At 38.4% G+C, this 15,185-nt stretch overlaps 1 protein-coding gene across 1 annotated transcript; it reads right to left on the reverse strand.

Annotated features, from left to right (window-relative positions):
- Positions 1-5,794: 5,794 nt before the first annotated feature.
- Positions 5,795-14,930, reverse strand: LOC137291307 (uncharacterized). Its single transcript, XM_067822609.1, has 3 exons — positions 14,881-14,930; positions 7,075-8,289; positions 5,795-7,024 (listed from the first exon to the last, which is right to left on the reverse strand). Exons 1-2 carry the CDS (start codon positions 14,928-14,930, stop codon positions 7,611-7,613), a joined length of 729 nt encoding a protein of 242 aa, XP_067678710.1. The 3' UTR covers positions 5,795-7,024; positions 7,075-7,610.
- Positions 14,931-15,185: the final 255 nt, after the last annotated feature.

A 15,185-nucleotide genomic window follows, 5' to 3' on the forward strand; every position in this document is an offset into this window, starting at 1 on the left:
CAAAATAAACAAGTTATAATCATTGAAAAGTACATTGACAACAATATAAACGTTCAGATTAGATATTTCTGTTTTATCAGATATATATGTCAACTATCATAATTATATTTGAAATATATTACTACGAATTGCCTTATTCAACAACTTTGTCTTCCTAGAATGTCCTCCTTACACTGCTTGCCCTTCTTGTCACATAGTAGTTTGTGCTCTCTGAGCCAGCCAGTGCTTTCTCGTGTAATTGAGAACATGCAAGACAACAACATGTAGGAAAAATTAAGAAAATCACCATACTCCTTTTCACCACCAACAAGAAATTTAAATTTTTACCTTCATTATCTGATGAGTGAGACTGTCTGAGAGGAGGAGAGGTGAACGCTGAGGATATTCTTGGGACTGCTGACGAGACCTTGCTGACCGCTGGGGAAACCTGGAGCCCTCTGGAGAGTGTTCTGGACTGGGACGTGGACTAGGGCTGACATCCTTCCTAGGAGTTCTCCTCCTTCTCCCTCGGCTGGTTTCAGACTGCTCTCTTCTGAGACTTGGATGTCCTCAGTTTCCTCCACTTTCCTCTTCTGACTCCTCCCTGCACCAGCTGTCTTCTCCCCCCGTCTTTGTGTTTGGGTGTCATATTGAAGTGTAATTAAAGTTGCAATTAAGTTGAAATATAATGAGTTGTGCTTCAAGAATCACAACGGTTTTATACCGGATGGAGGTCACCTGATGCCCTTGTGACCCTGTTCGAGGCATTGTATACACATCGTACTCTCATCAGGACGTCGTGTAGCCACCGTGTGACCTTCCAGGAGACTTAACAATGTTAACCCGATATCGGGCCTAAATTAGCGCAGCATTCGCATGGCGGAGATGGTACTGCCTTCAGTCTGCATCGGACCTGCATCTCATACTGATGACTAGCTTGTGACCAAAGTCGGGGCCATGTCCGTGCGAAAGTTTCTAAAAGACATCTTTTGTCATAGTTGGGACAGTGTTACGTCTGCATAAGAGGAGACGGATGTAAATACCACACTGCACGTCCATTATGTGTTAACCTGCGACTAAACATTGTCAGGAAAATTAAAGCAAAATGACGCACATAGTCCTTTTTAATTCCATTTTAATGAGCCCAAGTAAATACTACAAAAGCTTAATATTGATTCATAATGTGAATGCTCTGGTTACTGTAAGCAAGGAGATATGAGTCAAATGCAACTGACGGACATACAGTCGTATACAAACACAATGCACAAACACTATATCATCATTTTCAATTTTGAATATTAATGTGATCTAACTAATATCTTCAATTAAGTAAAACAATCGCCACGCTGCAAGAAAACGTTTCATCTAAAAAATTTTGTTGACAGAATATGTCTGTCTGTTGCTGACTATACATTACATTACAACACATCAACAAATATATGAAATAGGACATTAAAGAAATAATGTATCAACATTAAAAAAACAATCATTATTCCATACAGTACAAAAAAGTCATAAAGGCTATAAACAAATTTGTACATAAATCAGTATCACGAGTACAGCAATCGATATAGTTGGTGTTTTAACTTTGGTGTTTCTTTTTCAAAATAACTAGAAAGTAGAGTGGCATTGAAACACCAGGCAACAGAAAGTACACGCTTGGACAATGAATTGGATGACCCAAACTACAAATAGTATGACACTTTCAAAAACCGCTGTGCCAAAGTTGAGGAGACATACGTAAATACTTGACGAAATTCATGAGTACAGAAGTACATATAAACCAAACTTTGTGACAAATGTCGTTCGACACATCCAAGTTATACACAAAGATGTTTAACTGTACTTGGAAACACGCACAGTAAAACGACAAGGCAAATACTTGCATCACTGATTCAAATAAAACACTGGATAGCTATAAAAACATGTAAACAAAATGTATCAAGTATATAAAATGCATGTTCCCATATTCCGTATATATTCTCATTTGTTTTCAGACATGTTACAAGATGAAGCCTTACAGTGACTCCCAGCTCGGTCAGATCCTATCCTATCCTGTCCTGTCCTGTCCTGTCCTGTCCTGTCCTGTCCTGTGTGCAGCACCACGCTCTCCACACAACACCACATTGCCACACAATCGTCCGCATATGGTATGTGTCCTGGGATGCACTAAAAGCTTAACTGTTTTGCTTTCCTGAGCTCCACGTTCGCTGACAAAGAGACTCACATAATTGCATTAGTTCGAAAAAACAGACTTAGAATCTAGGGGTTGTACGGAAAGCATACTTCATAAATCTGAGGACAAGATCCACCTACATAATAGGGAAACATTGGTTATATTTATTTTTCAATAATATTCCTTGCAAAGTATTTGACAATTCTTACGAGTTATTTAACTTATTTAGAATCATGCGGATATTGATAGATAGCTCAAAAAGTGTGATTACTATGCATACTTTAAGCCATACATTTATACCGAGCATTATTTCTCAAGTGTCACGATAAAAACATTTAGAGTAAGTTTAGCACGTTTTCGCTGTTCATCACATGCTTTGTGGATCGAAAAAGGTAGGTTTATGAAGATAAAAAAGAGAAGACAGATTATGTAAATCGTGCAATATTAATACATTAGAAAACGAATATCATTTTTGCTCATATATCCATTGTATGATACGCTACGTAAAATGTACCTTAAAGAATTTTATTATGTCCATCCATCTAGAGATAAATTTTACTCCTTCCTAAACTGCAAGAATCCTGATATAATTCAGAATGTTGCGATGTGTACCACATTCACCATGCTATGAAACTCAGGAAAGAATAATTTCCACCGACCATCGTCCGAACGTCACCAAAATATTGTATGAAAACATAATAGCACATAATACTGTATATACATGTATGTCTAAAACGATTGTATATATTGTACTTTATATTGTACTATGGGCCTTTGAGTACTGAATAAAAGAATGATTGATAGTCACGTGATTTAAACCCCAACTACAGTCCGTTTGATTCCTTTTGAGACCGATGAATTGCTCACTAACACAAAATCTAATAATTTTGCGCGTGTGAAATTAACACGTGTGATTTGGTCGGCAAATTCGTGATTGCAGTACCTGAAACAATGAGATTATCACACGACGCTAAGTCAATTATTTGCAAAGTATCTAACTTTTTTTAAAAACGAAGGTGAAAGGAGTAGGCCTCAATATGCTTTGGCTAAGTATCGTTTACGAACTGCACGTGCTCGTGTATGTGGACGAACCTAAAACAAATATAGGTTAGGGGTGGTGGGTGTCAGAAGCGCATGAGCAAAACCAATTGTCTCTATCTGCTTCCAGTAGGAATCTCATACAGATAGATTTGTTACATGTCTTGAGGTCTTAATTGCCTTAAAGTTTAAATTATGCAGATTAACACGTTCACACATATATCTATGCCTGTGAGATTGTTAGGAACCCCACTGTCGTTTGGATCAAGTCGAGTGAGACAGAGCGTCATCGATTACACGGCTCCGGAGAAATGTATTCAACAGCAGTTTCAAACGAAACGTCAATTCCCGAGTAAAGGGCGTTTCCGCCTATAACACTTTGTAATATTCTGCGCTGTTTGATTATGAAACTGACACTTGAATTATGCATGCGGGTGAGAGTCACTGAATCCGGTCTCGTCCTGATCAGCTCAGGTTTTACTGACATATATGAGTCATCAATTCCTGAGGAAAGAGTGTACACGCAGTAAACATTTCCCTGGTGTGTTTCTGACCCTCGTATGAATTAGTGATTAACTCTCATTATGACAGACATGATGCCCGGACTTGAAATGTGAAGACGGTTAGATAAGAAGTTCTCCATATCTTGTCTACATGTAGTGTGTAACTGGGCTAATACCAAAATGCAAGTAAAAACTAACAAAAAGCCTTAATACACAATGTTGATAACCAAAAATGGCAAAACGAACATTAAAGAAATTAATTGTTCATAATATTTATATAGAAATTCCTAACCACTGCTTGATTTGACCTTTAAGGTCCCCTCCATAGTTGCTTGGCTCAGAGCAAAAGTACATTGTTTCAATCTATCTGTCTTTCAAGGCGTTCCAGCTGTTTTACAATGCAACGAATGTGGCCATTCCCCTCCGCGAAGGTTGGATGTTTCTTCTGAAGCGCATGCTTCAAGCTTGAACGTTCTATCATCGCTTTTGTAGGAGCAAGGACGTCAGTTATAGAGAATCCACACTTGTTTCCAGACACATAAAGAGAATGGTTGCAGTCAAGTTTTCGATAGGCAAGTTTCAAGTATTCCGCTACCTCAGCACTTTCAGCAATTGAAGTGCACACATGCACCACAGCACTGACCATAGTAACGCACAAAACAAAGGGGGTGACAATCCTCTCATGCAAGCATTTTGTAATAGGAAGGCTCCAGTATTTGTTAAACAGCCACCAATTACCAGACAGCCACCAAACTTCATCCAAGCAGATGCTAAGCGTCTTTTGGACTCATAGGTGACAAAAAACAAGGAAATCTTCCAATAGTTCATATAGAGAGCGGCGGCACAAAAGCTAAGCTCCTCCCAGGCGTCGCAATTCGTGTTCTAAGTCGGATGCTATTTTTCGGATGGACATAGCCAATGCAGAATTTATCTCTGACTTGTCCTTCCTTGCCTGTTCAGCGGCTACTCTGTTTTTAACAAAATCTGCAACGTTGAAGGTCAATGTTACAAGATGAAATACCGTTGCTCCAACCGGAGAAACAACGACAGCCAAAGCAGCTGCACCAGACAGTGTTTCGCCGACAACATTAATTGAAAAATTGGCCACTTCTATGAATGGGCTTAAAATGGCAAGCACATTATTCACCCTGCTGTCATCTCCATCTTCCTCTCTTTTATCACCCAAAAGACGCGATTCACTTAGCAAGTAGTTAGCATAAACTGTGAGTTTTCTTTGAGCCAGTTTCAAGTACACATCGTAGGCAGACTGTTCGGCAACTTTGGTTAGATAGCCAGCCACACCACTACCTCCTGCGACAACGGCTCCACCTACAGCCGCAACACCCAAAGCAGGTAAGATAACTGGTGCTAAGGCAACTCCAGCTAATGAAAGAAGGGATATACCTGCCGCGGATGCGGCGGAGACTCCTGAACCAACTGCAGTTGTTTTAGCATACAGTGATTTCTTTTCAGCATAAGATTTATAGTCCTTCTCCAAACTATCCGCCAGTTTATTTAATGATGTTATTACTTCCTGTATGTGCTTGGCAGATGGTCTGCTCATTCTGGTGTGGTACCTTAAATAAAAAAACATATAAAAAACCAGTAAATGTGCATGTTTTTGAGTTCCCAATGCGTGCCCGTGACCGTGTGCGTCTGTCTGTCTGTCTGTGTCTGTCTGCCTGTGTGTCTGTCTCAGACTGAGTGGTATTTTCCATGAAATGGATGGTAAAGCACGTTGACTTGAGGTGGGTGGGTGGGTGGGTTTAGTTTTACACCGCCTTTAGCAATATTCCAGCAATATCACGACGGGGGGCACCAGAAAATATGCTTCACACATTGTACGCATGTGGGGAATCGAACCCGGGTCCTCGGCGTGAAGAGCGATTGCTTTAACCACTACGCTACCCCACTGCCCCTGACTAGACTGAAGTATGGCATGGTATCGTAATTGCTTAGATCGATGGTCATGATGTGAAATACTGGATTGACTCATCAAGACTCGATTATTCCCAAACCACCAGAAATGACAACAAATCAAACAAAATAGTGTTATACTAAATATGTTATCGGGAAAATGTTATAATCTTAGCCTAAATCTGATAGTTTGTACATATGCAGCTCTTGGTTTAAATTCAGCTATGACAGATACGTGACTGGCGTGTAGACAGCAGAAGATTCACATCCATCAGACCGTTAACAACGAAGAATAGTATGCAGATAACACAATGCAACCCTCCATTATACTGCGGGAAAATACAGACTGCAATATGTTCGAGAACGAATCTATTTCAAACGTTTGACACACAAGTATTTTTTCGTCAGCCAAAGTAAAGAGGGAACGTTCGTCTTAAATATGCATCTGACGTGAATGGTGTGTACATAACACAATACAACCCTCCATTACACCGCGGCAAAATACAGAATGCAGTAGGTTCACAACACACGAAGAATAACGCTACTTCAAACGTTTGACAAACAAGTAGTTTTTCGTCAGCCAAAGTGAATGTCGTCTTCAGCATCCCACGGTTCACAGGCTCATAGTATTTATTACGAACTGTATTTGTGAGATCCGAATTGGATTGAGTTTCGTTCGTCTTTACATACACTCCTGCGTTAATTGTAGCACTTGAGTACGGTTCATTTATCTATAAGAGGGCAACAGCATGACTCTTAGGTCTAAATGGCGTAACTCCCATGTCTAAACTGTGAAAAAGGCTATTCTATATAAAGGCCATAAAGTCGCATCAGTTTTCAGTTACTCCTGGGAAGGAAAATATCACTGCTGCATAGTCGGACCAGTCTCCGCAGGGTATTTTCAACCTGTCCTTCGGAAAACACTCAGTGAAGAAGTTGACATCCATATAAATCTTGCTTTTCTAATAAACAGCTGTTGTAACTATTATATTAATATTATAACCTCAGTTATGTAATGATCAGGAAATATCAGGGGTTACAATTGGCTTCTAGCAGGATCTGATGGGTCAGATTTGATTTCTTGGTTCATGCCTGTCTATCAATGGATGGTCTGCTCCAAACTTGATTATTCATTCACCACTGCGGGATATTGCATAGTGCGACAGGAACTAACAATTTAAAAAACAATACTGTGTTTGCAATAAATTCGCTTGGTCTATTCACCGTCAAAGCGTGGTCGGGGAAATGATGTTATCACACCTGCAATAAAGTGTGCATAATTTGACGTTATGCCATTTTAATGCAAAAAGATAATATGTTTTGCGGTGTTTTCCTTATACTGTTTAACTATTGACAAGGTAATGTCGTAAGACGTATATTTTGATACCGTGTCTAGGCATCGTGACACACCCTTGAAGCGACGTAGTGTTATTTATGCAATTGTATGCTATGTACAGTTACCTTCTTTGCGTTCGTATACATTTGCATTCCTATTTCAAGCTCAAATATTACAGGTAAGTAACTGGCGCACAAACAGCAGAAGATTCACATTCACCAGACTGTTAACAACATGCAGAGAGGAATGCTGTAACAGTCAGGTAGGAAACATGTATGAGGCCAGTACATCACATTACATCACATTACATGTACATCACTTTTAAAAAAAGTTTTGGCGCACGTTTCCATGTGTGTAAAGCCGATGTGTCCACGCCTGCCTGCATATTACTGGAACTATTGGCAGTGACAGTTGAAAGGAAAACAAGTTCACTGAAATCTAAAATACAAAATACAGAACAGTTCCATTATACCCTTATGTATTTCATCCTACAAAGCAGCAAAACACGACACAACATAAAAGCAGTCGGTTAGAAACTCATTGTGTGTATTGGATGGGACCTGATACACGTGTTACATTTGGCTCTCAAAATAGATGTCCCAGCAAACTTTGGACAAACAAATCAGTTACAATAATGTTCAACGTCAGAGTAAACAATGCATTATCTTTTTTCGTCAGCCAAAGTATATGTCGTCCAAATCCCCCCACAGTTCTTAAGCTCATTGGCCTTCTTACGAATTTTATTTGTAACATCCGAATTGTAGTGAGTTTTGTTGTTCTCGACATACATTCCTACACTAAATGTTACTGTAGCTCTTGCAAACGGTTCATTTGTCTTTAAGAAGGCCAGAGCGTCACTCCCGTTCCTCCTGTTTCCGTCTTCGAGAGTCAGTACCAGGGATGTCACATCAATCATTTCGCCTAAAATCCTAACTGCAGTGATGTCACAGCTTTCAAGTTGACTCCGTTCCTTTAGGTACTGTGAATACTTGTCAAAGGCTGTTTGTGCCTCTTCCACATGGGATTGGAATGATGCATTTTCTGCATATCTTGCATAAATACCAACGGCGCCTAGGCCACTTCCAAAAACCATTCCAACAACAGCCATAGCGGGAATCACTGTGGCAAGGGAGAAACCAAGAAGCGAGAGACCAAAAACACCTCCAACACTAGCAGTTACAATTGTCCCTCCCGTTAAGTTCGCAACAAAGGTTCTTCCAGCAATTTTGGCATAACGTGCATCGTCTGTGTCCAGAGCGTCTGCCAGTGTATGTAAGGCGTCCTTTACTTTGTGAATACACGCTATTGGTTCTTCAGCCATTACTGTGATGCTCTTGAACCTGAAATGTTAAACATTAAAATTAAATTATCAAATAAAGTGATAATGTTAATGTTTCGTAAAAACGTTGGTCCTTCTTTTTGCATTTTAAGACATAATTTAAATTCTGTGTGCCTTTTCAAACGTGTGTTTCAAGTCATATTTATTTATACTGATTACGGGTGGTCTATGTACTGAACAAATCTGCTGACATGTTCACTTATAATTGACTGACCTGCTTCGATCATGCCTCGCAACGATATTTGAGAGGATGATACAAGGTTAAACAGTTTTATTTCTAGAACTGTGCAATATGAAAAAAAACCATACAAAAATTAAAATGCTTGTCAGACAAAATAAAACCTTTGCCAGGTCAACCGTCATTTAGCAGTTTGGCTTAAACCCTATCCTCAGATTGCACAATCTGTGTATGGATTGTGGAATATGACAGGATGAGTTAACTCCCTTAGGTTCCCTATTTACAACACACGCAACTTGATCGGGAGCGTTGACACACAATATTCTGCATTCTGCAAGATTTATAGTTCTGGTTTACAGGTGCATTTCTGAAATGGATGAATGTAAGTGTTCATCTAAATTGTCAGAAAGACTTCGTCTAAATTTCTCTACAATTACAAGATGTGTGCATTTTTATCATCCTAACTCTGACACATCAAAATATACCGGAAATAAAAGTCTTGACACAAAACACAATCAGAAAGACACAGTATAAAGAATTGAGGATTTTTTGTTATTTATCTAAATACCCCAAGTGTATGACTTCCAGCTGTATCAATGCGAGCCAGATATAGTAATGTATTAGGATGGAGGTGAACTCATGTAAGCTGGTATTGTAATGTTGTGAGAGGATGCCTGTGACATGCTCCAAGAACAATGTTCAGTTGTAGAAACCTTGTAAAAAATAATAAATATAAATCTTCTATTGACTTCATATATGAAGTTACAAAGATTTTAGCACTATTGGAACCACACATTAGAGCTGTCTTCAAATGGCAAAGATCCACAAATACCGTTATCTAGTTATATCCGCTATTGATAAGAGATTTCATGGATTACTGATGGAAACAAGAATCAAGTGGGTCAAAGTCAAAAGTCAAAAGATGTTTATTATACAAGAGGCCTCCGGTCCATATAACATTGAAGTTAAACATATGAAGCATAATACATATGGTGCAATATGTAGTAATTAGTGATTTAAACAACAAAATCATGATAGAAGCAGTAAATTATGTACATGTTGTGAAATACGATAAATCAACAAAACTATATATGAGACTTTTACGTTTGATAAGAGCATAATTGATATAGTAGAACAGCTTTATTAATACATGATGATCAGTTGATGAAAGAAGTAGTTTAAAAGCTAAAGGGGGTTGCTTACGTAGATAATATTCAGCAATGTATCTCGCAAGGAGATCTGTATAAAAGAACACACAACCTGAAAAATGGATTTCATTTTCCACGCCTAAATGGCACTGAGGGCACATTCTCTTACATTGTTCAATAAAAACGTCTTCCTTCGTTTACCATTATGCTGATCAAACCTAACCGAAAACGTATAAATTGATATCTTAATTTCTTGGATATTAAAAACGACAGATATTTCTCCGACTGGAGTAGTGATTTGTATATTCTATAGGAATCATATCGTGAACTATTATCTATTGCTGAATGCCATTCTTGATGAAGACATTAAGACATCTTTCTCGAAAATGAGTTAAAAAACAAATTTTCATCACGAACTGACTGACTTAACCATACAAAACCATAACCATGTGTAAACAGAAGATTTCTTACATAATCTAAAACATCTAGAACACAAACATAGTTTTCTTAGTGTCAGACAACAGCTAAATTAACACTGCTGAAGCAAAGGCAATTCTGACAGTCTTTGAGTATATTCATCATCAGCCGAATGATAAAAAATTTGTCATCTATTATTCCCTGACATTCCATGTGTCACTGAAAAAACACACATGTTCTTGAAATTATAAAATTGTATAATGATCTTTCTACTGGCTGACCTTCAGCTTGACTGTAAAATATTGTCTCAAAATATTACCCAGGTCCATTTTCGCAGGATGGTTTTATCAACGTTTTAACATTTACTTCTATCCTGTTAAAAAGAAATAGAACTGTCCCTTGTGAATCTGTGAATGTTTGAGTGAGGTTAAATGTTTCCTCACTCACACACCGTAACACATGCTGATGGAATATAATACACACATGCAGACATCCATCCATCCATCCATCCATCCATCCATCCTCTGAGTCTCTAATCTGTGATGCCAAGGTTTCCTGATTTGGGAATAGGACCCAACATAACCTCATTCTAGCACAAAGGATTTAGTTAATCCTATCATATTTGCATGAACACACAGAACTACCGCAAACATGGGTCAATCACTGATGTACAAACATGTGGTCTTCACTGTGTAACAAATCTTTTTTGTGTATTCATATTTATATCACCCGGTAGGCAATGAAGTAGATCAGGCGGCTGCCCTAGTTTCTTCTATGAGATATGCGTGCTTGCGTGCGTGCTTGCGTGCGTGCGTGTGTGTGCGTACATTGACCAGTGTCGAGCTGCTTAAACTTTCAAGCTGGTATTTCTTAACGGTCAAAATAAGTTGGCGTTTTATTGTTACATTCGCTAAGGTAAAATACAACGCATCTCAGTTGTGTTATGAGCCATGAATACACGACCAACAGCTGCTCTTAAACAACTAACAGGGTGGACACTGATTTCGTTTAATGTATGTCATCGTATCGCTATTGGTCCCTGGATGTTCATGATATCAGTCACGACTGATTCACACGCGATTATACTAGAATAACCGTAAAAAAGAATGTTGCTGAGTTTGTGGTAAACAGCAGTTATGAGAAACAATGTAAGTAAAATTATGTTTGGTCTGTTCAGCGTCAAATCTTTTTCTTGACATCATCATAATGACCTAAAACTTGCAGTTTATGTATTTAAAGCTTCACGTTCAGTCGCGACAGGTAGGTGACTGGCGCATACTTAACAGTACATTCGTAATCACCAGACCGTTTACAACACATGCAGAGGAAAGCCTGGGGTGTGTTAACCCTAAATGGTGTGTATGCACCCATTGGGCAATTCGCAGCAAAATATACGTGTAGTCTTACAATACGTACACGTGATCTCTTACAACACATGACAGCACATGCAAGTGTAGTCTTTCAATTCATCATAACACATACACGTGTTGTCTTCTAATGCGTCACATCACACACACGTGTAGTCTTACAACACATCACTGCAAATATACGAGTTGTCGTACAACACATCACAAAACATTCATGTGTTGTCTTACAATGGATTACATGTGTAAAGTTTACAAAATATCACAGCACATACACGTGTAGTCTTACAATAGGTCACAGTACATGTACATGTAGTCTTACAATACCTTAGATGTGAAGTTTTATTATGCATGACAGCACACATGTGTGATGGCAACATACAGGATTAGAACATCGACTCATCATGCGTTGTGCACATAGTTCATTAATTTAGAGCATCTTCGTGAGATTTTTACATGACAGTCCCACATCCAGTCTCGACAACGTTTGTTATTGTTTATTAAACAAACATCTTACCTTCATAGAGGACCCCGGATATTTCCGACACCCGTCTTCATGTCACGTGACATATAACTGCGAAAGCTCCTCGGTCGCGAGAACGTTCCTTTGAGTTGAATGCTTATGAAAAGAGACACGGATCCTGACAGCGAGCTGCTCTTTCATTCTCTCATGGCCAACGTGACCTAACCTCAACAGGGACGGTTATGTCATGTACAACAGTAAACCACTGAATGTTGAGTTCCACGACCAGATAATTACACTGCAGTTGGAAGTACATGAACGGGGTTTACCGCTACTGTGAACATCACAGTCACAGGCGAAGTGTATTTGTTTGTAGGCCATCACCCCATGTACAAAAGCAGTATAAATGAAACTTTTCATACTGACAATAGGCCGGTTTTTGTGTTGTCAATATATGGAAGATCGACATTTATGTGCTGATTTGATCAATTTAGCTCAATTCAATGAAAGTAACTTGTCATTAGAAGTTATAACTTTATGAGTATACAAGAATTTGTTAAATTATTCCATAGAGGTAAATATGTTTTTCGTATTGATGCATATCTATCACAGCATAGTCACAGCATGGCGTGTCGGGATAATGGGGCCTGTGTGTGCCATACCATAGTCCTGAACCCCGTAAAGGGAGTGAGTGAGTATGGTTTTACGCCGCTTATATAAATATTCCAGCAATATCACGACAGGGCACACCTGAAATGGACTTCACATACAACCCCGTAAAGAACGCCACAGACACGGGTATTGTTGTCAAGGAACAGCCTCGGTCGGTAATCGAATCCTTGATCAGTGGATTTTAGCAACACAGTGGAAATAATTCCACATTATATTGTGACATTGATAGATACTAGGCTGAAAACGGTCCCTGAAACAGGTAAGGTCCAAAGGTAAGATCCACCTGGATCCGTTATTTGTATTACATTTAACTATTTTCATAATTATAACATGCCTGTTGTGAGTAGCGAGTGAGTGTTCAGCAAATCGTTCTCAGTGTTTACTTCAAACAAGTCAAGTTTTCATCGGTACTTTGAAACTTGGTCACAAGCAGATTTATGCCAAAGTTATCCTATGGTTTCCATGTGTAACTTACAAAATCAATTTATCAGTGCGTAAAAATACGTGTGAACATCGAGTTTGTAAATCAGATACGCGAGGTGTTCAAAATGTTACATTTTCTGTGAACATTGAACACACATTTTTGCGGTTAGATGAATGCATATCTGAGCTATGGCAGAACAGCTATCTTTCGAAATCGACATTGTCTCAACTTATGTACGCATATACAATGTTCCTGTCTCATTTCTATTTCAATGTTCAATGATAATTATTTATTTTCACTGGTATCTAAGTACCTCTAAATCAGAGGGGTTTTATGAGTGACCTGGGGAGCGAAGTGGGCAAAAGAAATGTGAAAAGGTATAAATTGTCTCAAGGCCAGAGCAAATTTGCAGAGGCATAAAATACCAATAAATATATTGTCAAAACATAGGGTGTAGTGAAGTAATATATTACCAGAACATACGGTGTAGTGAAGTAATATATTGTCAAAACATAGGGTGTAGTGAAGTAATATATTGTCAAAACATAGGGTGTAGTGAGGTAATATATTGTCAAAACATAGGGTGTAGTGAAGTAATATATTGTCAAAACATAGGGTGTAGTGAGGTAATATATTGTCAAAACATAGGGTGTAGTGAGGTAATATATTACCAGAACATACGGTGTAGTGAAGTAATATATTGTCAAAACATAGGGTGTAGTGAAGTAATATATTGTCAAAACATAGGGTGTAGTGAAGTAATATATTGTCAAAACATAAGGTGTAGTGAGGTAATATATTACCAGAACATACGGTGTAGTGAAGTAATATATTGTCAAAACATAGGGTGTAGTGAAGTAATATATTGTCAAAACATAGGGTGTAGTGAAGTAATATATTGTCAAAACATAAGGTGTAGTGAGGTAATATATTACCAGAACATACGGTGTAGTGAAGTAATATATTGTCAAAACATAGGGTGTAGTGAAGTAATATATTGTCAAAACATAGGGTGTAGTGAAGTAATATATTGTCAAAACATAAGGTGTAGTGAGGTAATATATTACCAGAACATACGGTGTAGTGAAGTAATATACTGCCAGTACGGAATATGTAGTGAAGTATTATATTGCCAGAACATACGATGCAGTGAAGTAATATATTGCCAGAATAGACGGGAATTGGAGTAAAATATTATCAGCACAGACGGTGTAGCTGAGTGAAATATTACCAGACGGTATAGTGAGGCAATATATTGCCAGAACCGATGGTGAATCTGAGAAATATATTGCCAGCAGAGACGGTGAATTAACGTAGAATACTGCTAGAATAGACGCGAAGTGGAGTCAAATATTCCCAGCTTAGACAGTGTAGTGAAGTAAAATATTGACAGAACAGGCGATGAAGTAGTTAAGTGAAGTATACAATATAAAAACAGGCTATACATCGCCAACAACTGAAGGTAGATCATTATACTAGGGACTATGGGTACTTACAGAACCTTTGCCATCTGCATGGACATCAGTTGTATTTACATCACCCCTTCAGTTGCTGGCGATTGTGGGAACATTTTAGCCAAATTTTAAAGAACAAAAATACAACGTTTACATAATTATCTGACAAGCTGAATTTTAACTTCGAAAGTTTTGGGACATACGTATCCTCTCAGGAGAACAATAATTTTGCGATCCTTTAACCCCATTCATGAATACAGCCACTACTAATCTGAGCTACTAATTTCAAACTTCAAAACGTAAACTATCTTTCATCTATTTACAAATCAATTAACAAATCTATTCTTTTAAAAATTCAATAATTAAATGAGAACTAACATTATTAAAAAGATCCTTTTAACATGGTTATACCTTGTGATGGAATATTCTTGACCATGATTCTTTAATCACAAGGGATACAAACGATCCTCACCTTTCAATAGGTACCATGAATATATCTTGTGTGGCCAGTACGACATCCATCGCCGCATAGTGACCTCTTCAAATCTGGACTGACAACCAAGCAGCTGTAACCAATACTGAACGTTATTGCATGTGAGAGCCCCACTTCTGCAACAGATCACGGATATAAGATCAAATTGTAGCTTCAGAATAAGTTACGGAATAAGAAGTGGTGTCACAGATTCGGTGAGTGCTGTCTTAGCATCAAACTCGGCCATTGTGTTCCCAGAAATGCCAACGTGGCTGGGTAACCAACAAAGGACGATGTCACACTGG

Source organism: Haliotis asinina, chromosome 7, assembly GCF_037392515.1.
Source record: "Haliotis asinina isolate JCU_RB_2024 chromosome 7, JCU_Hal_asi_v2, whole genome shotgun sequence".
Lineage (NCBI taxonomy): Eukaryota > Metazoa > Mollusca > Gastropoda > Lepetellida > Haliotidae > Haliotis > Haliotis asinina.